Source organism: Salmo salar, chromosome ssa11, assembly GCF_905237065.1.
Source record: "Salmo salar chromosome ssa11, Ssal_v3.1, whole genome shotgun sequence".
Lineage (NCBI taxonomy): Eukaryota > Metazoa > Chordata > Actinopteri > Salmoniformes > Salmonidae > Salmo > Salmo salar.
The window spans coordinates 9,807,081-9,832,441 of NC_059452.1; the positions used below are offsets into that span (position 1 = coordinate 9,807,081).

Here is a 25,361-nt window from a genome sequence, read left to right on the forward strand (position 1 = left end):
GAACGTGCCTTGGGCATGCTGCAAGGATGCATGAGGACTGCAGATGTGGCCAGGGCAATAAATTGCTATGGCTGTACTGCAAGACACCTAAGACAGCGCTACAGGGAGACAGGATGGACAGCTGATCGTCCTCACAGTGGCAGACCGCGTGTAACAACACTTGCACAGGATCGGTACTTTCGAACATCACATCTGCGCGACAGGTACAGAATGAAAACAACTGTCCGAGTCATACTAGGAACGCACAATCCCTCCATCAGTGCTCAGACTGTCTGCAATAGGCTGAGAGAGGCTGGACTGAGAGCTTGTAGGCCTGTTGTAAGGCAGGTTCTCATCAGACATCACTGGCAACAATGTCGCCTATGGGCACAAACCCACCGTTGCTGGACCAGACAGGACTTTCAAAAAGTGCTCTTCACTGACGAGTCGCGGTTTTGTCTCACCAGGGGTGATGATCGGATTTGCGTTTATCGTCGAAGGAATGAGCGTTACACCGAGGCCTGTACTCTGGAGCGGGATCGATTGGGAGGTGGAGGGTCCGTCATGGTCTGGGGCGGTGTGTCACAACATCATCGGACTGAGCTTGTTGTCATTGCAGGCAATCTCAACGCTGTGCGTTACAGGGAGACATCCTCCTCCTTCATGTGGTACCCTTCCTGCAGGCTCATCCTGACATGACCCTCCAGCATGACAATGCCCTACTGCTCGTTCTGTGCGTGATTTCCTGCAAGACAGGAATGTCAGTGTTCTGCCATGGCCAGCGAAGAGCCCGGATCTCAATCCAATTGAGCACATCTGGGACCTGTTGGATCGGAGGGTGAGGGCCAATGGCCATTCCCCCCAGAAATGTCCGGGAACTTGCAGGTGCCTTGGTGGAAGAGTGGGGTAAACATCTCACAGCAAGAACTGGCAAATCTGGTGCAGTCCATGAGGAGGAGATGCACTGCAGTACTTAATGCAGCTGGTGGCCACACCAGATACTGACTGTTACTTTTGATTTTGACCCCTCGTTTGTTCAGGGACACATTATTCCATTTCTGTTAATCACATGTCTGTGGAACTTGTTCAGTTTGTCTCAGTTGTTGAATCTTGTTATGTTTATACAATTATTTACACATGTTAAGTTTGCTGAAATAAGCGCAGTTGACAGTGAGAGGACGTTTTCTTTCACTTGTGCCATTTGTGAAAACGTGAGGAATAGAAAGACTGTATGATAATATGCTAGTATAATGGAAGGACTAAACCATTGACGCCAAGGAAAAAACCTGTTCCCCATCTTTTGTCAATGCTTTTATTCTTAAATCTCACACGTTATCAAGATGTCGCAAATGGATTAACACAGACTTTCAAGCAGTGGAGTAAAGTTTCAGCATTCTGTATTCATGATACTATTATCACCCTTATGTTGCTCTAGGGACACAGGTTTGCTAATGGGGCATTTGTGGGCAGGGCTGTTTTATGGCTACTTCAGGAATGGTTCAGGGCTGGTTTCAAGGCTGGTGCAAGTTTGGTTTGGGCTTGGTTAATCTGGCACTCCGTCGGAGCTGTATTTGCAGGCTCTAACGAGAGTCCCTGCTGCGAGGCCCAGTTATTATCACTGCTGCTCCTCCATGCGTGGAACAATTGAGTGAGTCTGGATGTGTGTCTCTGCTGTGTGCCCAGGAAAGAGAAGAGGGAGGTAGGGAGGAGAGAGATGGGTGGGCATAAAAAGAGCTGAAAACTAGAAGTGCTTTAGTGTTGTTGAGGGATGACTCACAGTATTGCCCTGAAATGAACCAAACATTTCCTGCATACAATATATGGTTGTCCTCGGCTGCACTCTTCTATATGCAGACAAGCATTGTTTCACGCAATTTCCAATTGAATATACATCAACTTAAGTATTCTGACTCTAATGTACTTTTTAATTATTACCACACTCTGAGGCTGTACCACACATGAAGTTGTACTTTCCCCTCCTCTCACTTTGAAAACGCACACAGTAGAGGCATACATATAATATTCAGCCCACCAGGAAGACTCCTATTTCTTCTGTGTTAGGTACCTGCGTTGGAGTCAGTCTGCACAGGGTTCAGTGATCACTGTTCCTTAGCAACAGGTGAGCCATATGGTCGTTTCTGGCACAGTCAGTCTTTTCGTGAGCAGCTGGCTAGAACTTTGAGTTTTTTGTTCTGCTGGTGCTTGTAGGGTGATTAGGGTTGCACTTGTGGCTGGTACAGGTGTACTGTATGTCAGTGATCTCCCAGAGTGCGCCGTCACATCTTCCGTAGACATCTAGCTCCGTCTCAAGAGAGGAGAGTAAAGAGCCAGCCCCCTCCCTGACTTTTCCCGCTTACAGTTCAAAGGTTAGTGGAGAAGCTACACCTCCATTCTACCCTACAGACCCTTTTTTTTAAGAACACCCTCAACACTTTAAAAGCTAACGGGGGAAGAATGCATCTCTATCAAAGAAATGTCTTTTCTCTTTTAAACTGAAAAGAATCAGAAAATCCCTATTCCTGAGAAGTGCTGTGGCAGCACGTTGCTAAGTCACTGTTTTGAAAGGAGAGGGAGGGAGTGTAGTGTGTGTGTGACAGGAGGATGTGCTTTAATCCAGCAGCACGGTGCCTCTCTGTGTTAGAATGTCAGCTCCACTCTTCCACACAGATGCCCCCTGGCTCCCTGCACTGTGGTCTGGAGAGAAGACTGTGGCAGGCCAGAGGAGAGCAGGAGAAAGGAAGCAGCCATGGCTGGCTGTCACTGGGAGAGTGGGGCCAACTGCCATGCTCTCTGGGAGCCGTGTGGGGCGGAGTTTCACTAAGACATGCCCCCGCGCTGTTCCACTGCAGGTCTGTCCTGTCCGCCTCCGGAAACCTTAAACTACAATCCGGGATAATCTCCTTGATGCCTGACTAATACGGTGAAAATCAGAAATGAGCCTCATATACTACCTCCTGGGGTGTGCTTTCCTTGGCCTGTTCTTAAAACTAATGACCCCACCTGCTAGTTCCCTGATACTTACATCACCATCGCCATTCTCTCGGTAGATTAACGTTTGCTCAGGCTGAATAAGCCACAAGGCCAAGGTCTTTGACTCAATTTTAAATTTCCTACAAAAACATATTTGAGCGCTATGTGCTTTATAGGAAGCTTTGAAGGTGACTACAGACAATGAGCTTGTTAAGTATGTGGGTAGATGGATTCTGTTTTCTCTCTCTTGTTTTCTATTCTGTACCGAGAAGGATTTACAATATGCGTCATACAAGAAATGCTGTAGGTAATTACGAGAGATTATAAATAATTTATTTGGTAAATATTAAAAAGAAAATAAACAAATCACCCAATTTGTTAATACTATTAGTTGCTTTATCTATTTCAAAGCAGGTAACCTCTGCTCCTGGTGGACTCAGTAAATTGATTTTAGAAATTAAGTTTGAAGATTAAACACACATTCATGGAAATGCTAATCCTTTTCCTGCTCGGGGTGCAGTTTACATTGTTCAGCACTTTGTACGTTGAAAGTAGATTTGTATTCAGTGCCCTGCACTTCCTCCCACCCCACTAGAGCGTATCTGCAGGGAGCAGGGCTGTCTGGATAGAGAAGAGGTTTTATACCTGCTTAACCCACTTTCACAGCGCTCTGTGGCTGACTGAGAGACTGACTGAGTAGAAGAGAGCAGCGCATACCCCATGATGCATGTAGTTGCTGAGTAAATACTTCATTCTGGCAGTGGTGTGTGTGTGTGTGTGTGTTTGAGGAAACTGTAAAGCTTTTACTGTTGTTTCCTCCTTGGGTTTTAGCTCTAGGTGTGGTGGGCTTGATGGGAGGAGGGTTAGAGCTAAGTCTGCTCGGTTATGTTTAGCTTTAAGGCTGACAACACGTGAAAGTGCCTCCCGAGGTCAACCTCTACTGTGGCCAGCTGTGATTGCATTAATAGTAGTGACACGTATCGACCGTGCATGTTTATCGGATGTAATTGATCCATTTCTTTCTTCTTTTTTTTGACATATTTTTTGTACTTATATGCTTGTGTATGCTTTTAGAGGACTTATGATAATTACCTAAGCACCCTCTTGTTCAACCTCCTTTGTCTCCACTCCTATCTCTAAAATACAAAAAAAGGAAGCGGCATTGTGTTTAACGCTCCCCAGCTAATTGATATTAACGACTACCATTAAAGTACAGCAGCATAGTGAATATCCCAGAATCCCTTACAATGACGCCATTCCGAGGTAGCTCTGACTTTAACCTCAGCTTCAGGCTCTCGTGAGAGGAAGATGAAACTGACGGGATGACCACCGCCTTTATTCCTTTTATTTTACCCTCTAAGAAATGTCTACCGTTTACTATTGTCAAGCAATCATTTCAGAATGTAACTAATAATTTCATGCGATTAATGGCAAGTAAAAACGTAACAGGGTAGATGGAGAGGGACGCGGTATGAAATCGCCACAATGTAGTGCAAATGAGGCAGCCTGGCTGCGTTTTTTTATTTATTTAAATCACACTCGTACTTACTGTAATATGCATTGGTCACTCTGCCTCCGTGAAGAGCGTTGTCTTGGCAGCGGAGCGTTTGACAGTTAGGGAAATTGACTATCACTTTAACTGTAACAGGTGATAGTGAAAGGCATTGAGAAAGGGCAAACGGTGGAAAGGGGTTGTGTGGAGGAGCTACATGATGTCAGGCTAGGACAGGACCCCTGCTCTGACTTTCCAGTCACACTCAACGTCTCATCCTCAACATCAAGTGTCATCTTTCACTCCTTCATGTTCTCAGTGTTTTGCCCCACAATCTCGGTCCGTTTGTTGAAATGTGCTCTCGTTTTAGTGAAGGGGTGTGAAAATATGACTTTGCCTTCATTAGACAGCTGTGGCGTGAAAATAATCTCAGAACAATACAGCTCTACCTGACACTTGGTATTTTTGAATTGGCTGCGTGTGCGTAACTGCGTGTGTGTGTGTGTGTGTCTCTGTGTATTTATGTGTGGTGATAGGATATTTTGAGCAGTGAATAATTGTAGCTGACGCATTGGTTCCTCTGGTGTTTATTACTCCCTCACGAATCTTTGCTGCGAAACAAAAGGACATGGAAGACGTAGCCCTCTTACTCATGGTTTCCCAACCCTCTCCTCGGCCCCCCCCAATGTTTAAAATGTTTGTTTTAATCCTAAACTGGCACACCTGATTCAATTAGTTAAAGGCTTGATGATTAGTTGAATCAGGTGTGCCAGTAGGGTTAAAACAAAATAATGGAAACTTCTGGGGGGGCCGAGGACGACCAGGTGTGTTGAGTTTAGGCAATCACTAAACTAGATTAGCTGATCAATGATGCCTAGTTGGAACAACATCCTGCAGTACCTGCAACACTCCAGGAACAGGGTAGCCTACCTCTTGCTACTGTGCGTACAGATAGCCCAATGTAATCTGTAGTGTGTGTGTGTGCGTGCAAGCATGCCAGTATGTGTTACAATTACACACACTGGCCGCAGTAGGGAGGCTTTGTATGTGTCATGGATCTGCCCAGATGGAGCGAGAGGCGAGCGTTTAATGTGTGTCTGTGATGGGTTTAGTTCTAGCTCCGAGAGATAGCGAGAAAGAAGGGAGGGAGAGTGAGAGAGGGAGGACTGTGAGGCAAGCGGTAGTGTGAGAGGAATTTCAATCAAGGGCTCAACATGCTGTTTAAATACCATCAGCACAAAAGGGGAGGGGAGACTGTCGGGGGGATAAATCCTCACACCTGAGAGGCTGAGAGGAGGCAGGCAGCCCCAACCCCACCAGACCTCCCTCCACATGGCTGGGAAGCACCAGATGTGCCGCTCACATTTCATCCTGTTTCAGAAGGAAGATAAAAAATGAAAATATAAAAATGAGAGGGAGAGGAAAGCCAGAGTCAGCAGGTCGTAAGCCAATGACGATAGCTGAGTACCAATACACAGGATTGGGCTTTTATGGGAAAAGATACATCTTAGGGAATGTTGATGAGTAATACTGGATGCCATCATTTATAAGTCTGTTTATCTTGAAGTTTCTAGTTTTTATTGTCACATGCACAAGTACAGTGAAATGCCTTTCTTGCTTTCTCTTTCCCATGCAGTAATCTATATCAGTAGTACTATAAAAAAAGTAGAACAAACACACAAAGAAAATAGAAATAAGAAGAACATACGTAAGCTATATACCGGGTCAGTTCCAGGGTCAGTGCCAATATATAATATTTATAACTCCAAGCTAAATCAAATGTTTGGACTATTTTGTTTTTTTTCTTTGTACCGGGCACATTAAATAAAGCGCATGTTAGTCATTTAAAAGTAAACTGAACAAAAATATAAACGCAACATGTAAAGTGTTGGTCCCATGTTTCCTGGGCTGACATAAAATATCCCAGAAATTTGCTATACACACAAAAAGCTTATTTCTCGCAATTGTTTTGCACAAATCTGTTTACATCCCTAGTGAGCATTTCTCCTTTGCCAATATACTCCATTCACCTGAAAGGTGTGGCATCTCAAGATGCTGATTAAATAGCATGATCATTACACAGGTGCACCTTGTGCTGGGGACAATAAAAGGCCACTCTAAAATGTGCAGTTTTGTCACACAACACAATGCCGCAAGTTTTGAGGGAGCGTGCATTTGGCATGCTGACTGCAGGAACGTCCAGCAGAGCTGTTGCCAGAGAATTGAATGTTCATTTCTCTACCAGAATTTAATGTTCATTTCCAACGTCGTTTTAGAGAATATGGCAGTATGTCCAACCGGTCTCCTAACCGCAGACCACGTGTAAACCACTCCAGCCCAGGACCTCCACATTCGGCTTCTTCACTTGTGGGATCGTTTTGAGACCAGCCACCTGGACAGCTGATGAAACTGTGGAGTATTTCTGTCTGTAATAAAGCCCTTTTGTGGGGAAAAACTAATTCTAATGGGCTGGGCATGGCTCGTTTATATTTTTGTTCAGTATATATGCCATATGTACAGTATTTGACCCAGGTCTGCTGTACACGGTTTCCATGGTACAGCATGACATGATGAGGAGGATTGGTTCTGAACAGAGTGTACCCCTTCATTCCATCTGTTATATCCCTCCCTTGAGATGAGATGGGGAAATAAAGGAGCTTGTGCTTTTATAAAGTCAACCTCATCTGTGAGTCACTGCTTCCCCTCCCATTTGTATTTCATTTGAAATGACAGCATTCTGTCCTCGTTGACAGGGGGATGGCCATCGGAGGCTGAGTGATGAAGTGCAATTTACCCTCGCCCGTCACTCACACGGTAGAGATCCCAGTGAGTGATCGACGTGTAGTCGGGGACTCATGACAAAGAGGTCTGACAATGTCACGTAGTGAATGCCTGAATAGCGGCAATGCAGATGAAGAAAGGGCTTTTTAAAACATGCGCTATGGGTTTTGACACACCCCGAGGAAAGCTCACAGAGGAAACAGCTGATGCTTTGAAGCCAGAGACTAAAGACCATTTAGCAGAGCATTGGTTCAGATTTTTCCCCGGCAGGCAGCCTTTGGACTTTCCACTATGTATAATTTGTGAACGACAGACCCTCCCAGAGAAAGTGGGAGGTGGGACAGTTATAGGGCGCCCTGCTGTGCGTGCTGAGTGAGCACTGGGTCCTTTGATTAGCCAACCACTGCTTTGCGCCGTATGTTCAGCAGCCAACTCAGCACTTCAGCAGACACACAGGGCTTTCTGCAAGGCCTCCAAAACACGCCAACTAGCATCTGGAGATGACTCACTTGTGGTTCACATCTATAACTGGAAAGGAATTGCTGCTATGGTCTCTCAACAAATGATTTTAAGAAAGCACATCAGACTGATTTGTGTGTAATATTTAGTCATTGTCCATTCCTGTTTTGGTTTTTTGAGGGATTCAGGGCTTTTGACTTCTTATTTATTCATAATTTCTCATTTAAGCCTTGACCACATTGTCTGTACATACAACTGATAAACAGTGTCCCCCCCCATCAAAGAAGTAAACGCTTTGATTTCTGTCATTAGAGGCTCTGTGACCATATTGTGCCCTCTGGAGGTCATCTCTGCCTGTGCAGGTTTCTTACCGTATCCTACTGGGCTGTGCTGTGTTCCCTCAACAAAAAGCATTCCATCGCTAGGGAGACCCCCAAAAAAGGAAACCTAACTGGCTGAACTACCGTCTGCCCAAGGACTTCTGCGTAATGAAACGTATCCTGCTGTGAAAATGGCCTCTGAAAAGCTGTCAGCTTGGTCTAGCTATTACTGAGCATCAGATAATACTGAGTGGTTATGCTAAAAGATGAGGTACATTAAAAGGACCTACGGACAGTAGTTCACATACTGTAGCTGTATGTGGAGTAAGAGATGTGGAACGTTTGAGGATGATACAAGATGTCTTGCATTAGCCCAAGATGTCCCAAGACCTTAGCTGCTGATAGCTGTTGTCTGATAAGGACAACTGTCAGAATCATGAGGGTGGTCTTTGATGAAACCTGTCTCACCGTGGCAGCTGTCCTGCTTTGCAAGCTTGTGTGTGTGTGTGTGTGCGTGCGTGCGTGTGTGGCATAGAAAGTTATTTGTCCATTGACTCAATGTAGCTGATGGCAATGACAGCAGAGAAAGCTTGAATGTGCCCAATTCTTCTTTGCGGAGCACTAAAGGGCAGCTCGTGCATATGCATCAATGACCTTGCCAAATAAAATCGAAAGCGTTACACTGACTTTAAAAAAAGAATGCGATTCATGTAGAGTCCTTTTACACGATCGTCTAATTAGAATTCCCATAATAAGCAGACTGTAAAAAGGCTGGTTTAAAACAAAATCATTAGTTAAACAGGAAGTATAATAGCAATCACTGCATCGGTCCTCAAGGCTTAACAGGACATTTTTTACATTTACATTTAAGTCATTTAGCAGACGCTCTCTGCACTGAGCAGATTAGGAAATTCCAATGTTGAGCCTTTAGTGCTTATTAGTAGTGTTGCACGGTATACCTAAAACGTCTGTACCTTTTCGATACTATAACATTTTAAAAAACGGTCCGGTACTAGAATGTGTTATTTTCAGTACTTCTGCCAAATGTGTCTCACGAATCAAGCCTGTCTATCAGCGTTGCCGACCCCACTTAGTCATTGCTAACCTGCACTTGGAGTCTGGGCTGCGTCATGTTCGCTTCCAACTCACGCTGCACAGAAGTTAACCCACTTTGAATAATGCGACACGGCATGTAGAAATGTTGCAACTGTTAATTACTGTTTGCAAAACGGGCTAGTACATTACAGGCTAGAACACTTTACAATGGAAGAAGATGCTGGTAGCTTCCAGCTTTGTAAGCAAAATGTCCTTGCTAGCTGACAGCTAAAGCTAACATAACATCAATTCACTATCCTACTACCTTGTTTGTGATAATATGCAACCATAAGGCAAAATATGCAGATTTTCCAAGCTGATTGCCACCAAAAAACGTTATTCATTGAATTGAATTGAATTTATTTTGGGCAACAGACATATACAACAAAATGCACAATGTGAACCCAGAGGATATCACTTGAAAGTATTAATTAAAATGCTTATTTCCAAAGTGGTCCTCGAGTGGTCCGTTCACTTATTTGGTCTCACTCACATCTCTCCCAAAGATGATCTATAGAGAGCAAAAGTAATGGCGTTTTTTTATAAGCGCTAACTCTGCCATGGTTCGTTGGACAAAGCCTACGGGGAAAATGAATGCAGTTTTTTTGGGGGGGGGGATTTTAGATAAACGCAGAAAATAAGGTCTGTGGTAAAAGCAGGCTTAGGAGATCTTAAACGTTTTGTTAGCTGATGAAGATTATCTCATATAACGTCACTTGTTGTGAATTCTTCAAAATTCATGTAATAAACCATATAAAGGCTTCATAATTCATAAAGGTCACGCTAACTGACTGCAATTATCTCAAATGGAAGGGAAACTGATTTTTTCATCTGTAGCCCCATGAAATCAGTCAAAACAAGCTCAATAACTCAATGCATGCACACACTGCTATTGAATATGCATTCACCTGTATTGTGGATAGGCCTAGGCTACATCTTGATTTACACAGTTTATCAACAGAGATTTACCATCCAAATACATGATTCCCATTATGTAACTAGATTGGTAAAATCAAATTGACTTTATAATTGATTAATTCATGCGCACATGGAAGTCTCTGGAAAAAAATGTATGTAAATAAAATTGGGGGGTGGAAAGCTGCACTGAGTGGTGGAAAGCTGCACTGACTGGTGGAAAGCTGCACTGAGTGGTGGAAAGCTGCACTGAGTGGTGGAAAGCTGCACTGAATGGTGGAAAGCTGCACTGAGTGGTGGAAAGCTGCACTGAGTGGTGGAAAGCTGCACTGACTGGTGGAAAGCTGCACTGAGTGGTGGAAAGCTGCACTGACTGGTGGAAAGCTGCACTGACTGGTGGAAAGCTGCAGCGCCTGTAGCAGTTAAATAGGCCTGATTTTAAGAGGAGATAAGGGAAGGTGAGCAGCATCACCATGTAGAGCTGACAGGACCCTCGCCTCAAAACCAATGAAAGATTACATTAGAGGTGGGCAGTGGTGGGATTGTAGACCAGAGGGTGGATGTAGTACATGAATGGAAGGGGGACGCCACTGGCTAATTCTGATACATCCCCTCTTGTTAAACTAACACACAAACACATGTCATTCACAACAGCACTTCTAAAAACCTCATGCTTATCGCTCTTCCCCGGAGCTGTTGTATTTCATGTGCACAGGTTGGCCTTTTTGTTCAGACACACCTGTGTCTGGTTATTAATTCATGTTGCAGTTGCCATGTGGTCTCAGAGTGTTTGTTCATGCATGTCGGGTCTATTTCCAAACGGACTGTTCCGTATTTTACTCCTGCTTGATTTGATCAACAAAAATATTGTATTTTTCGATGAATAGAACGAAACGTAAAGGTTGTTTTCCTATTGGGGATCAAATTAAGTTTTAAATGGTATTACAGTGAAATGCTTACGTGCGAGCTCTTTCCTCAACAGTGTAGTATGAATCTAACAATTGTCAATGTCAGTGATATATATATATACCAAAAAAAGAGCATGATCATTACTGTACTAAGTCAGATGAAAGGTAAGAAAGAATATACATTATTGGGATTTATATTTATTCATGAATGGTTATATTTTCCTTGTAAAGCTACAGTTGAGTGTTTTTACTTGCTCTGACAGAATGGACGTAGACAGTCGGTTACCCTTGGTTCAGATGCAACGCCCTCCAAAAAGTTTGGCTCAGCCCGAACCATGGCTTCTGAGAGGACATTGGCTCACTTTTCACTGCAGTGAGTGTGAGTGAATGGACAGAGGTGAACTAGAGCGGTCTGACTCTGTTCTGTCTTATCAGACGGGGGGGGGTCTGGGCGCTTTCAATGCATACATCAATAGAGCGAATGTGAGGGAAGAATGAACTGCGTCTCATTGTGCTGACTTCATCATATGTGTCCTCTCCTATCTCCTGGCTGGCCCGCGAGGGGCAGTGGCAGTGCCACAGTCAATGCAAACTAGTCTGAAGCCAAGCCAATTGGAAACTGTGTGTGTGTGTGTGTGTGTGTGCGCAAGGTTCAGCAATTAGCTCTCTGGGCATAAAGGAGAAAGCAGGAAGTATTATAAACCGCAAAGCATTCTATGAGCCTACCAGATAAGGATTGATGCTCACTGTGTGGGTAAGGTTGCAGATAATTGAGACTGTTTGCGACTTGCTGTGTCAGAACCAGTATAAACCTGTTGTTGGGGGATGGCACAGATGATTTGCCTAGAAGCAGGCTGCTCATGACTGGGGTAGGTGTCCTATGTGCCGTAGCCAGGGGGAATCTGGGACACCTGCCACTTCGCTGTGCTGTCAAGCCTTGTGTGTCTTTGTCACAGTGTGTGTAAAACAGTTCCAGGCGGTATTTTATTGGACCAAATTCCAAACTGAATTTCAAGAACTGATTCTGCAGGAGGCTAGAAGGATTGTTCATCCTCATTTACTTTGTATTCATTTCTAGATGTAGTAGTTGGCTGTGGTTAATATATACACATATAATACTGAATCTGTGCCTTTTTGCCACAACAAAGGGATAACTAGAAGTCTCCAGGACACTTCCTGGTTCCTGGTACCCGTTGACGGCTACATGTATATCTAACAGGATTTAGACCTACATGCATTTGAAAATAATCCTCATGTCATTTTATTAAGGTCTAGTCAGAATAAAAATGTGGATACATGGAACATTGTTTTTTGTTCAACTACCAACTGGGTAATATACACAGTTTGGATTCCACCGTTGCTTTAGTTCAGTGTGCGATGTGGCCATTTCTTTTTTTGGTCAGCTGATGTCGTTTATTTTCAGTGTGAATTTAACCTGAGGCAGATGCTGTTCTCTTCAGTGTGAATTTAACCTGAGGCAGATGCTGTTCCTCTCTCTTCTCACTCTTTCTGTTCCCATTTACCTCACCACTTCCCTCTGCCTTAAGCAGAAAGCATTTCTATTACGTTTAAGCAAAAAATGCCTTTATTGCCTATGAAGATTTTATTTTTATTTTTTATGACTGAGTCAGCAACGAAGGGAATTGGGTTTGTATGAGGTAAAGAATAACATTTGACAAGGACAGTTGCTTGTCTCTTTTTACTTTTGTTTCGTGCTTTTGATATCCTGATAGTGGACAGTTTTTTGTTTGAGTCATCATTATGTATGTACCTCTCTAGGACAGCATGATCCATATGAAAACTCCAGAATTCCTTCTGTCGACTTAAATCTGTCTGTCCTCCGCTGTCTTGCAGAAGAAGGTGGTGGAGCAGCTGAGGAAAGAGCTGCTGGTTAAACAGGATCATCCGGAGGTCCAGGCCCATCAGCATCCCCAGCACCCAGTGCAGCCTGATGGGAAGGCCTCTGCCCTGCCTAACCTCCACACCCCACCCTCCCTGCCCTCGCCTGACAAACTGAGCACGCCACAGGTACTTGTTCACACACACTGCTGTAATAGCAATCTGTTCGTATGTGTTGTTGAAAGTAGCCCCATATTCAACTTAGCTTCTCTCCTGGACAGAACACGATGACGATCACCCCGGTCATCGCCACTAAGACTCTACCTCTGGTACTGAAAGCTGCCACCGCTACCATGCCTGCTTTCACCGTGACGCCGCGACCTTCCGTCGCCAAGGTCACAGCCATCAGCAACACGCCCAAGGCCAGCATAGGTCACCCTGACTCACTGAGTGCACCTATCAACCTTCAGACATCCAGCAAGTTGACCCATCAAGGAATGGAGCCGGTTCGGATTGTCTCCAAGAACACTATTGTTGTAAGTATACTGCATGTACCGCATGTCACTCACTCAGCTTCATTGTCTGCACATACAATTCATTTACACTGAAGTGTCCCTGAAGTCCCGATTTTGTGTTAATGGTATATTTCTGATTTTGTAAACAAACGTTTGAAATCACAGGGCACAGATGGGGTTGACATGTGTTCTTTAGATAATGAGGACGTGTCGCCGCAGGAGCGTCTGCAAAATGAAAGATTTCACAAGGGATGAATCGGATCGGGGACCAACTTTTCTTCACTGTGTGAACTTGCTCGCTCACGAGCGTGTCCTCAGGGCCTATCTCGTTGAGACTGTGTGTGGTTTTTTCGCATTCTCTAACGTGTGTAAACGGATGGTTTCGTCGCAGGTGCAGGCCACCGCCCAGCCTATCAAAGTTCCTCAGTTTATCCCTCCGCCTAGACTGACGCCTCGACCTACCTTTCTAACGCAGGTTCGTCCACGCGGATCTCCCCTCCCCTCACCCCCGCAGCCTCTCTCCAGTAACACTAACAGGGGGCGTTTAGACTGGATATCAGTCCTAGAATGACCAGCTTCTAAGCTTTTAATTCGTTAGCTATCATCTGACGTCCTACAACGTCAAATGTACTCCATTTGAGGCAGTTTGATTGGATAGCCTACCAGACTACAACGGTTTTCTATTCAGAGGTCTGAATAGGGATTCTACTGGAGGGGACTGGTGGAGCAAGTTCTTCCTAATTTGTTGTTTGTCTTGTGTCCTTTTGTGACGTGTGTGTGTTCCTGCATTCATATGCTTTTTGTTCAGGACCGAAGGCTTGACCCAAGACCTGTTTCAGTGGCATTTTCGTAACCCCTTGCTAACTACCTGGCTTCACTATCTATGTCAGCAGTGTTGTTCCTTACCACGTGCTTTGGCTGTTCCTTCAATCTACCTGCCCAGTGCCAACCCACTTCCTGCTAACCTTGGTTGTGAATGTGGCATGCCCTCTGTTGTTGCTGCTTTGTGTGTTGATCACAGAGGGCTAATGACAATGCTGTGTATTTGGTATGCACTTTTTTTTACTGTTTACTGGCCCTTACATACTGTATGCTCACTATCCTCCTGTCTATATTGTGGACCAGGTCCGACCTAAACCAGCCACGCCTACGCCCACTTCCACGGTACCCATCGCCCCTGCGCCCCCTCCTCCCATGCTGGCTGCCCCTCAGCTCCTCCAGCGGCCTGTCATGTTGACCACCAAGCTGACCTCCACCTCACTGGCCTCCACCACCGGGCCCATCCACCAGGTACACATTGTAAACGGCCAGCCCTGCGCCAGCATCACCAAGACCCTGCCATCTGCCCAGCTGACTGGCATCGTCATCACCTCGCCAGCCACCATTACGGCCACCCTGGCAACTCATCAGACCCTTCAGATCAGAAGCCTCAGCCCTGACACCAAGGTGAGAGGAGGGGGAACAAAGAGGGGGCGGGCAAACTTGATTTGTTTAAATTACAGTCTTCTCCGTGGACCCAATGAAATGAAATCTATTAGCTTCCAGATAATATCTTCAGTAGGGCCGTCGGTAGTAGAATTACCATTTTCATTGCTGTTAAACCAAGAAGCACCCTGCTGTTAGCCTTGCTATTTTGTGTTCATCACAGGCTTCTTACTTAACTCAATTTGGTCGGCATAGACATCCTGCTTTGTTGATGTGCATAGCTAGGTACTTGAGCGGCTGCCACAACTCTATTCCAGAGAGTGAATTCGTAGGTACACTGAATATTGGAAGACCTCCCAATAACATTCACGAATGGAGAGTCCTCCGCCTACATAAGACAGGTCATCACCACCCTCTGTCCTGGTTTGCTGTGTGTGAAGATGTGTGTTTCTCCTCGTTGAGAGCGGTCTCTCATGAAGGGGCGTCACATCCACCGTCACAGTCCGACTCTTGTTGTGCGCGGCTAACTCTGTTACTTCCGTCCTCCAGACTGTTAAAGCTCGGGGTGTTACAGAGCCGAAGACCTCGGCCAGTGCGCCCTCCTCTCCTTCACACACCGCTAGAGGCACCCCTCCACCCCTGCTGAGGAACAAGAGAGAGGACAACCCCCAGGTGGGCATGTACTCTATACACAGATGCAATGAAAACAAGAAAATAAAAGTACAGTACCAGTCAAACGTTTGGACACACCTACTCATTCAAGGGTTTTTCTTTATTTTTACTATTTTCTACGTTGTGGAATAATAGTGTCGACGCTCAAAACTATGAAATAACACATATGGAATCATGTAGTAACCAAAAAAAAAAGTGTTAAACAAAGTAGCCACCCTTTGCCTTGATGACAGCTTTGTGCGCACTCTTGGCATTCTCTCAACCAGCGTATTCTACAATGTAAAAATAAAGAAAAACCCTGGAATGAGTAGGCGTGTCCAAACTTTTGACTGGTACTGTAGATGCTCAGCTTTGTGGGCCAATCTTGTTTTCTGACACGTTTACTGAACATTTGATTTCTTGTTCTCTCCCACAGAAACTTGCCTTCATGGTGTCCTTGGGACTTGTGACATATGACCATCTGGAAGGTTTGAAGACCCAAATGGAGCTTTTGCTTTTATAGCACCCCCCCACACCCTGTTCTGTATACGTTTTTACAATAATGTCTGCGCTTGCATGAAGACAATTTAACCTCAGATATGTCCAATGTGTTATACTGACCTGGTCTATTCTATACCTGAGCAGAGATCCAGAGTCGGAGGCAGGAGCGCAAGAGGAGAACAACAGCAAACCCAGTATACAGTGGAGCAGTGTTTGAGCCGGAGGTACAGTATATAGGCCACTAACGTTGTTATTATTATGGCATTATGATGATACTGTCAGGGTTGGTCTCAATTCCAGTCCATTCAGGAAGTACATTTGAAATTCCAATTCTCGTCAATGGGGAAAATTTGGAATTGGAATTTGGTTTACTTTCTGAATTGACTGGAATTTAAATGGAACCGACCCCAACTCTGAATACTGTACCTGTTCTAGATCTGCTGTGAGAGAACCAAACCTAAGTAGTAAACACAACCTATATTTACAGCGTAAGAAGAACGGCGTCACATACCTGAACACTCCTCTACACCAAGGCACCAGGAAGAGAGGTCAGTATGAATCTCCTGTCAGGTTATGGAAACATCTAGCTACTCAGGGTTGTGTGGAGTGACCCACCTTGTAACCTTGTTAACACCATGTCAATTGGACCAGGAGGACCAGTCTCTCCCAGACACCAGGAGGAAGTCTATGCTGTCATATCTCATAAAACTGTGGAGACCAGTATACATCATTTTGTTGTACCGTGATACTGCCCCATCACAGACTTACTGTAGGAGCTCTTTTGGTTGTGCAATAAAGCTGTCTCTTTCCTTGCATTTCCTGCTTTTATTGCCACTTGACTCTGTGCTTTTTGCCCTGTCTGTAATTCATGCTACTTAACCAGCTCTCTTTGCCCTCTCAGTAAGATGGGAAGGCTACCCTGCTCTGAATGTATTGTTGAGGATGGCTTCACAGCTCTGTACTGTATGTGCTCACCCCAGGACTCCACCAAGCAAAACCACATGTGGATTTCAGCCATGTCTCTGTCTGAATGCTATGTGTATGGCATTAGCCTGGGTACCAGTCTGAGTTAGCATTCCACTCCTTGCCACTCTTTCTCATGTTTAGCATTACACGGGAGAATATGTAGTGGAATGTTAACAAAACAGGTTTGTGGATTTCAGGCTAATATGGCGTGTCAAGCCAAGTCAGATCTCACTACTCATTTGTTTGTAACAGACTTAAGAGGCCTGTTATGTAACATATTTAGTGGTACACTGCGGTTCTGTGAGTAGAACATTTAGGAGAATGAATCCTCATATGAACCAAGCATTTGCTTCCCACGTTCTGACTGCCAATGTTGTATTTGACCTATTGTTTCATATAGTACATTGAAATAATGTAGATATTAGATTTTACATTTGTTTCAACAAAGTCTTGCCCTGCGGGTCGATGCGATGTGGCTTATGTCTTGCTTTGGCCTGCTTTGTTCTCGGAACTAGTGTCCTAATTAACTGTCAGCTTTGCCCAGCTCACCCTTCCTCTTGACCCGACTTCATGCTGTTCCCCCTCGCTGTGTACTAACGCTTCTGTCTGTGCTCCTCCTCTTCCTCTTCCTTATGCGCTAGCCAATGAGGACCCATTGTCACAGGTATGTCATGAGAATGTTTTTTTTATTTTGTTCTCCCATTTTCCTTTCTTTTGTTTTTGTTTTGTTTTGTCGTGTCTCATCTCACCCAGGTCGCCCACCCAAATACAGCAGTGTTCCTGAGCTGGGTCTTCACACCCCAACATCCCCCACCAGCAGTCATTCCGCCTCCCCGGCCCACCACCGGCCAGAGAGGGGGGGCTCTCACTTCCCCGTCCACCCCCACACCCTCCCTCTGCCTAGACCCAGCTCCGGGGATGTAAGTAGATGATGGAGAGCCTACTGCACCTACCAGGACTAGAGAAAACCTCCCCCCAAATCCCCCCCCCTCAGTGGTATCTCCCTGAGGCCCTATGGTTTCAGGACAGACCACCCCTCCTTACAACATGAAACCTTCCACATCCATTCACTTTTACACCCTACATGCCATTACATCCATCATTCATTTATGTGTGACAATCTATGTGTGTCCTGGTGTCCATAACCTTACAAAGTGAAAAGTCCCTCACTCCTTTGGCTGAGGATGTTTTGGATCAACGCATCGCACGTCATTGCAGTTGACAGTGGTGTTTGGGGTTTGGTAGGGTAACGTGACCAGCAACATTACTCGCGGTCATCCAGTGAAAACTGGTTAGTGTGAACAACACCCAGTGCCCACAAACACAATTACAATGTGGACAGTTTGAAAGCACAGTCAGATTGGGCAGGTGTCATTCAGTGAAGTTCGACTCCCTCTCCTCTAGTACCACATATCCAGGTATGATCGGTTGGGCGTAGTGGCCACAATACTGATTGATGCAATTCTTCCTGACAGGGAGACATCCATGAGGACTTCTGCACTGTGTGCAGGCGCAGTGGTCAGTTGCTCATGTGTGACACATGTGCACGTGTTTACCATCTGGACTGCCTCGCTCCACCCTTGAAAACCATTCCCAGGGGCATGTGGATCTGCCCCAAATGTCACGACCAGGTAACAGCAGCATCTGTCCCTGCAGTCTCAGCCACTTAGAAGGTCCCCCAGCAGTTCCCAGGCCAGTTGTAAACTAAATGCAGCTAATACAAGCTCCAGCTGCGCCACGCCAGTTTGTAAGAGTGAGATATTAGAAGGTGAAACCTCAGTGAGAACCACTCATGCCACCTTGTCCTAGTGCTCTCAGGAATCTCAGAGATTGTCTTATTGTAGGGGGTCTGAGCAGTAAGACTAGCTTTGTATGTTCTCCAAACAAAGTTTTTGAACAGGCATGAGAAAGCGCCATGCATTTCACTTCATTATTTGTACAAAATGCTTCTTGCACTGTCATCTTGTCATTTTTGACTTTTTTTTTTTCTTGTCCGTCTAGTCTCTGAAAGATTTGTGCACTTTATGTGGAAGTGCTCCAAAGTGCTCCACAGGGGCCCTGCATGTGTCCCTGGGCTTTTTGGTGCTTGGTTGAAAGGGAAGACGTGTTCTGTTGATATCCCTCTGTGCAATGTTTCCATAACATACAGTATGATAACCTACAGTAACCAGTAATCATTTGATTCATGGCCTTGTCTCTCTGTCCTAAAATCCCTGACAACAGCGTTCAGAGCCATGATTGTATAAACATCTAAAAGTTGGTGATGAAATCAGGCAACTTCAACTAAAGTATCTACAGTGCGGTCCGAAATTGTTGACACCCTTGATAAAGATGAGCAATAATAACTGTATAAAATAAATCATTCAAATACCGAGCTATATTTGATGCTAATTGTTTTGGGGAAAGTATATTATTTTCTACTAATACAATTGTTTCGAGAAAGACTTTGATTAAAAAGTAATAATGTTTTTTCTCAAAGGTAGTCATCAAAATTGACACCCGTAAATACTTGTAGAATTAAAGTAGCCAAAAGGTTAGCATTTGGTCCCGTATTCAATGACTACATCAAGCTTGTCTTATTTCTTTCATTTTATTTCATCTTTATTTAACTAGGCTACAAAGTGACTACAAACTTGTTGGATGCATTTGCAGTTCATTTGGTTGTTTCAGATTATTTTGTGCCAAATACAAATGAATGGTAATTAATGTATTGCGTCATTTTAGAGTCACTTTTATTTCAAATAACAATCTAATATGTTTCTAAACGCGTGTACATTTAATGTGGATGATACTGTGAATGATGATGAGTGAGAAAGTTAGAGGGTCAGAGGTCATACCCTGAAGACATGCTAACCTCCCCTGTTATTGGTAATGGTGAGAGGTTAGCATGTCTTCAGGGTATGACCTCTGACCCTCTGTAACTTTCTCACTCATCATTATTCACAGTACCATCCACATTAAATGTACAAGCGTGTGTTGGAGATATAATCTTTGACCCTCTGTAACTTTTTTTCACTCATCGTTATTCACGATTAATTCAGGATTATCCGTAATCATGGTAGCATCCACATTCATGTAGAAGTGTTTAGAAACATATGTTATTCTTATTTACAATAAAAGTGACTAGATACATTTATTTACCATTCATTTCTATTGGGAACAAAATCATCTGAAACCACCAAAACTAACGTTAACTGCGAATGCATCCAACAAGTTTGTAGAATCGTTTGTAGAATCGTTTGTGCTAGTAATATGGGACCAAATACTAAACCTTTTGACTACTTCATTTATAAGAATCTTTAGGAGTGTCAATCATTTTGAACGCTACCTTTTTGAGAGAAGAAAGTATAACTTGTTAAACGAAATCTCTTTCTCTAAACAATTGTATTCGTATAATGTAATTTCCCAATTTTTTTTGGGGGGGGGGCATACAATATATAGCTCAGTATTTGACTTAAATTGTATTTCTCCGCTCACTTTTCTCCGCCAAAAACTACTGAAACGTAATGGACGGTTGAATGGCTATTTAAAACATTTTTTTTTTTTTAAAGAAGCAGAACTAAGCCGGTTGTTGACATGGATTAAATTGTTTTCCCTTTTCTTCTTTAGATTTTGATGAAAGATGAGGCAATCCCATGGCCTGGAACCCTCGCTATAGTTCATTCCTACATTGCGTATAAAGCAGGTACAGAAGAAGAACAGATATAAAAAGAGCTACCTCCAAAATGAATTTGTGTTCATCTAATTAGCACTTAATGTTGACCGTAATGGTTTATCTGACAGCTAAAGAGGAGGAGAAGCAGAAACTGGTGAAGTGGAGCTTGGAACTGAAGCAGGACAGAGAACAGCTAGAACAAAGGGTCAAACAGCTGAGCCAATCCATAACGGTAAGCGTTACACTGCATGACACTGATGCGAACCCTGAAGGCATGTGAAGTCATCTCAGAACAGTACATGGAGGGTTAATTACTAATGAGTCTGTCCCTATTTCTCTCGAAAGAAATGCATGGAGAACAAGAACACTATCCTGGCCCGTCAGAGGGACATGCACAACTCCCTGGAGAAGGTCAAGGGCCTGGTGCGTCTCATTCAGGGCATCAACTTCTGCCCTTCCCCTGAGGCCTCACCGCCAGCGGTCCAGACCAGCATGACAAATGGAGGAGCAGACTGTGCCAGTGCTGACCACACGGACGACACAAGTCCTGAGGAGCACAAGAACATGACCAACAACAGCGGCGACGACCTGAACAACAACGTGGACGGGGCGACCGAGGAGGAAGAGAAGAAAGAGGAAGTTAGAGAGATTGACAACCTCAACAGCAGCAGCCTTGGCAAAACCTTTGAGCCTCCCCAGACTATAGCACCGGCCCTTGTGGATATAGCAGAGGGGGTCAAATAACACCCACCCACCCAGCCCAGGGACAGGAACAGGAACCCCCAAAGAGAGGGAAAGAAAAAAGATCAAGCACCCCATGAAGTTGCCCAAAGTTGCCAATCGATTAACACACACCGACATATATATTTTTTGGGTACTTGTTATTGTAGTTGTGTATTATTGGATTGTCCGAGAGGACATTATGAGTATCAGTCCGAGAAATGGAAAGGGACGAAGGAGGGTGACTTATGTACCAGTGGTATGCCAATCGAGGTCAAAGATTATTATTCAAGTCTGACGATATTGACGCTCTTACTCATAATAACGATATTGTTAATAGTAATAAACATCACACCAATGTGTGCCTCCAATAGTCGCCATAGCGCCTCTTTGTGGGGATGGTTTCTTAGGGTGTCTTAGTCTGCAGCTTCAGGGGAGATGGATCCGAGATGTCCAAAGACGAGACCTGCCCGCTCGCCTGAAGATCCACCACCTACACCACACCAGAAACAATTGGATCAACCAAAACACCATAACAGCCATTTGGAATTTATAAACTACCAGGGGACGAGGTTTTTTTGTTTGCTGCAGTATTTGTCAACAGTTTTGAAAATCACTGAAGTATTGCCTGAGGGATATGATTAGTCCCAAATCACACTTTTTGTCTTACAGGAGCTCCAGCTCACCTCCATCCATCTATCCCACCTACCCCATTACGACCACCAACAACTCTGACAATACAGCTTAAAGTAACATCACAGGACAGATGATGGATCAACATAGGTCAGCCTCACGTTCAAGTTGTATCCACTGTCACCTCAGTGCTGCCCAACAGACAGCCAGACAGACCGGCTACAGTGGGAGGAGCCCAGCATTCAGCTTACGGTCTGTGGTCTTCAGCTGCATCACATGGACTCATTGCAGGCTTCGTTTTTCTTTTCGAGGTCACCTTATCATAACTTGTGTTGCGTTATCCATTGTTGCTGAACCTAGCATTCCTTTTTGCATTTTTGCGAATATGATTGACCAATTTGTTGAGTGATACGTTTTAGAGACATGGACAGAAAGCTGCTGCATCAATATTCCATGTGAATGCAGCTCTAGACATGCACGGGGACTTAGCAACTATCAGTTCAGATATTGTCTGAGAGGTTTTTTGTGTTTGTTTTATTTCTATTCAGGTCTTCCTAGTTTTCGAACCTCAAGATATGCTTCTTCAAAAGTGCTTTTCTGTTTCGCATTACTTTGGTTTCTTATAAAATATATTAGAACTGGAAAAAACGATGTAAATAGCTTTCTTTTCTTTTTTTGTTGATGATCCTTGCAATTGAATTATTATTCAAAATGCTGAATTCATAACTGCCAAATGCTATTGTATCCAAATACAGCAGGGAAACAGTCTTATTTTCTTATATAATGTTTTTAAGGTTTCAATTAGGAGTCCCCATAGATAGGCACAAATTTAGCATGGCAGTTACATACATACAAAAGAGAGTGTGGCAATGACATTGTACCAAATGTTGTTTGGAAAAATGGTCAGGAACGCTGTAGGAAAAGCACAAACTTGTTGGCAAAAAACAACTGGAACCAAACCACATACCCTCATCCTGCCATAAACATGTCTGAAGTAAATATGAACATTTGAATGATTATATTTTACACCACCACACTGACAAGTCACTTTTCATGTTACACTTTTGTACAGTATGTGTAGCTTTTGTTTATAACCTGCCATTTGACATGTTTAAGTCCTTAGAGTTGCAATGCAATGTAGATATATTAGTTGTGAAACACTTGAGAAATTAGGGACGTTAAATGGAAATGAAGGAATAGGTTGCCAGTAAACATATCATTTCATCACAGGGCCTACTTGCTGTACTACACCATACGGTATGGGTTCCCCTGGGGGGGGTGCCTTTTCTAGAGAGTTTGAAGGCTTTTACAGGGCTTTATATATTTCCTCTGACATGAAATGCACCCAAACCATGGCAATGTTTTATGTTTCAAAATCCAATAAAAATCATAATAATAATGCAATTAACTGGAAAGCACAAGAGAAGATGCAAATCGGTTTTAATCTATAGCCAGATCGAAAGGAAAGCATTAGTTAAAGAATAAGTGATGGCCCAGTCTTGTGTTGAGGCCACTCTTCCTTTTGGCCTGCGGTACTTGTCATTGTATAGCAATTGCCTTAAGAAAATGTTGCGCCTCGTGAACAAACTGTTCGGTGTATTGTTGGTCTTGTTTGAGTGTCACAAAAAAAAAAAATCTATGAATTGTGGAAATATTGTCTATTTGGGATGAGCCACTTCAGGAAATCTACTTCTCTTTGCACAGAACTGAGATGATAGGCTAACATGGGAATCTATTGTATTTACAAGGGGTCAGTTGCTCTGAGTCATCATATAAGAGAGTTCTGATAAGTTTTGACTTGACTTGCCAGTGTATGAAAAATAAGGATTGTGATTTGAACTACTATTTGAGTTGTCCCTCCACCAAGTCCCTCAAATACAAGCAATTAGCAAATATTATAATGCACCTTTTGGTTGAACACTCAACAGTGTTAAATCCTTTAGTTCTCTCCTGACTTGCCATCTTCACAGGGCAAGATGCAAATGATAGAAGTGGCAGCAGTGATGACACATACTTACCATGAATATGTACAATTGGGGCTGGATTTTTTTCAGAATATTGTTAAATAATTGACATATTCTTCATCTTATCTTTATAATCCTTTTGATGTGTTTTTATTGGGCCTTTTTGGCACAGAAGCTTAGAAAATGTGGCTCTCAGTGCCTCTAATGCAATAAAAATAATAAGGATGTCGGCAAATACACTCCCCCATCTGTGCTCAGCATGATGAGCCCAACAACAAAACTACAGCTGTCAAAACCTCAACAAACCTATGCCTACATATGCAAATAGATTGTATGGACATGATTATACTTATAAAAACATTCCTACTTTTCATATATAGAACTGAATTGCACCTTTCCAACCTTGGTAACACTTTACTTTAAGGTGCCTTTCATAAAAAATATTCATAAGTCGTTTATAGATCTGTTATTTAGTAGTTTACAGATTTTAGTTTAGAACCCATTATAACGAATAAGTAACAAAAAGTAACCAGGGTATAGGCTACCTTGATGTAAAGTGTTACAGCAGTATATTAAAAGCTACGGCTGTACCATTAAATGTTTAATGTACTGTATACGTACCCCAACGACTCATGTAGGAAATGAAATGTCCCTCTCAATTAATGACTTTTATTGGATCATAACTATGAAGGCAAAGTGCTGAATATTATGGGCGTAATTGTTTTTATTTTCTGACTTATGGGGGATGATGTGGTATGGCCAACTCAAATATTGTGTAGTGCTTTGTGCTGTGAAAGAAAGTAAATGTCATGCTGTGGTAAAAAAAATATGGAAACAAAGTTCATATCCAAAGAATGATTTTAAAGCCTATTTTATTTTCATTTATGATCTACACCAGCTAAATAATATTCGCAACGAGAGCAACCAATTAGGAAACCAATATTGATTAGATTCTTCATCTCTGCATATCTTGATTAGTTCTGAAAACAGTTATTCTCATGCTATATCATGTCACATCTGTGGCCTTCAAGTATTTCAGTTGCATTTCACTGCCATCAATATGGAGACCCCCTCTTTCTTGTAACCTCTGTCCCACCTCTTACTTCATGCACACATATCATTTCATTAATATAGAAGGCTTTTTCTCAACGTAAAGTATTCTTACTCTTTGTTAAGATGCATTGTAGCAAATCAAGCAAGTCAAAGGCACTAATGTGCCGAATATAGTGTAAATGGTTTATTACACAGACTGTGTACTCTCTTGTAATATTTGTCAGTTGTATTTTTTCACAATAATTTTTTAAAAGAAGTATTTGTTTATTTTTGACTACGGTTTTGTTACCAATCCTTTTAGTTGCCTGTGATCCACTGATTTATTTGACCTCCTTCCTGTATTTGAGTTATTTTATGTAGCTATTTGTATGCAGTGTTTGGCAAATTCCATTGCGGTGTCACAGTAAGTCAAGATTTTTGGAGCATTCGATCAATTTGTATTTATTTATTTGACCATTTTTAAATAAAATTACAAAGTTGTAATTGTGGCTTCTCTTCTCTCTGTATACATATATCCTGA

The 25,361-nt window shown here is 43.3% G+C and overlaps 1 protein-coding gene across 8 annotated transcripts in view; it reads left to right on the top strand.

Moving 5' to 3' along the window:
- Positions 1–25,324, top strand: part of LOC106561954 (PHD finger protein 21A) — a 47,949-nt gene extending 22,625 nt beyond the window's left edge. For 3 of the 8 annotated variants that reach the window (XM_014126429.2, XM_014126432.2, XM_014126430.2), the window contains 13 exons: positions 12,774–12,947; positions 13,040–13,294; positions 13,665–13,748; positions 14,399–14,719; positions 15,248–15,370; positions 15,786–15,837; positions 15,995–16,074; positions 16,338–16,398; positions 17,570–17,736; positions 18,292–18,447; positions 20,426–20,501; positions 20,600–20,703; positions 20,817–25,324. In XM_014126429.2, the coding sequence (XP_013981904.2) occupies positions 12,774–12,947; positions 13,040–13,294; positions 13,665–13,748; positions 14,399–14,719; positions 15,248–15,370; positions 15,786–15,837; positions 15,995–16,074; positions 16,338–16,398; positions 17,570–17,736; positions 18,292–18,447; positions 20,426–20,501; positions 20,600–20,703; positions 20,817–21,215 (2,052 nt within the window). In that variant the 3' untranslated portion in view covers positions 21,216–25,324. Of the gene's footprint in view, positions 1–12,773; positions 12,948–13,039; positions 13,295–13,664; positions 13,749–14,398; positions 14,720–15,247; positions 15,371–15,785; positions 15,838–15,994; positions 16,075–16,337; positions 16,399–17,457; positions 17,481–17,569; positions 17,737–18,291; positions 18,448–20,425; positions 20,502–20,599; positions 20,704–20,816 lie in introns of all 8 variants that reach the window. The other 5 variants (XM_014126433.2, XM_014126435.2, XM_014126434.2 and 2 more) reach the window with 5 other exon arrangements.
- The last annotated feature ends 37 nt before the right edge of the window (positions 25,325–25,361 follow it).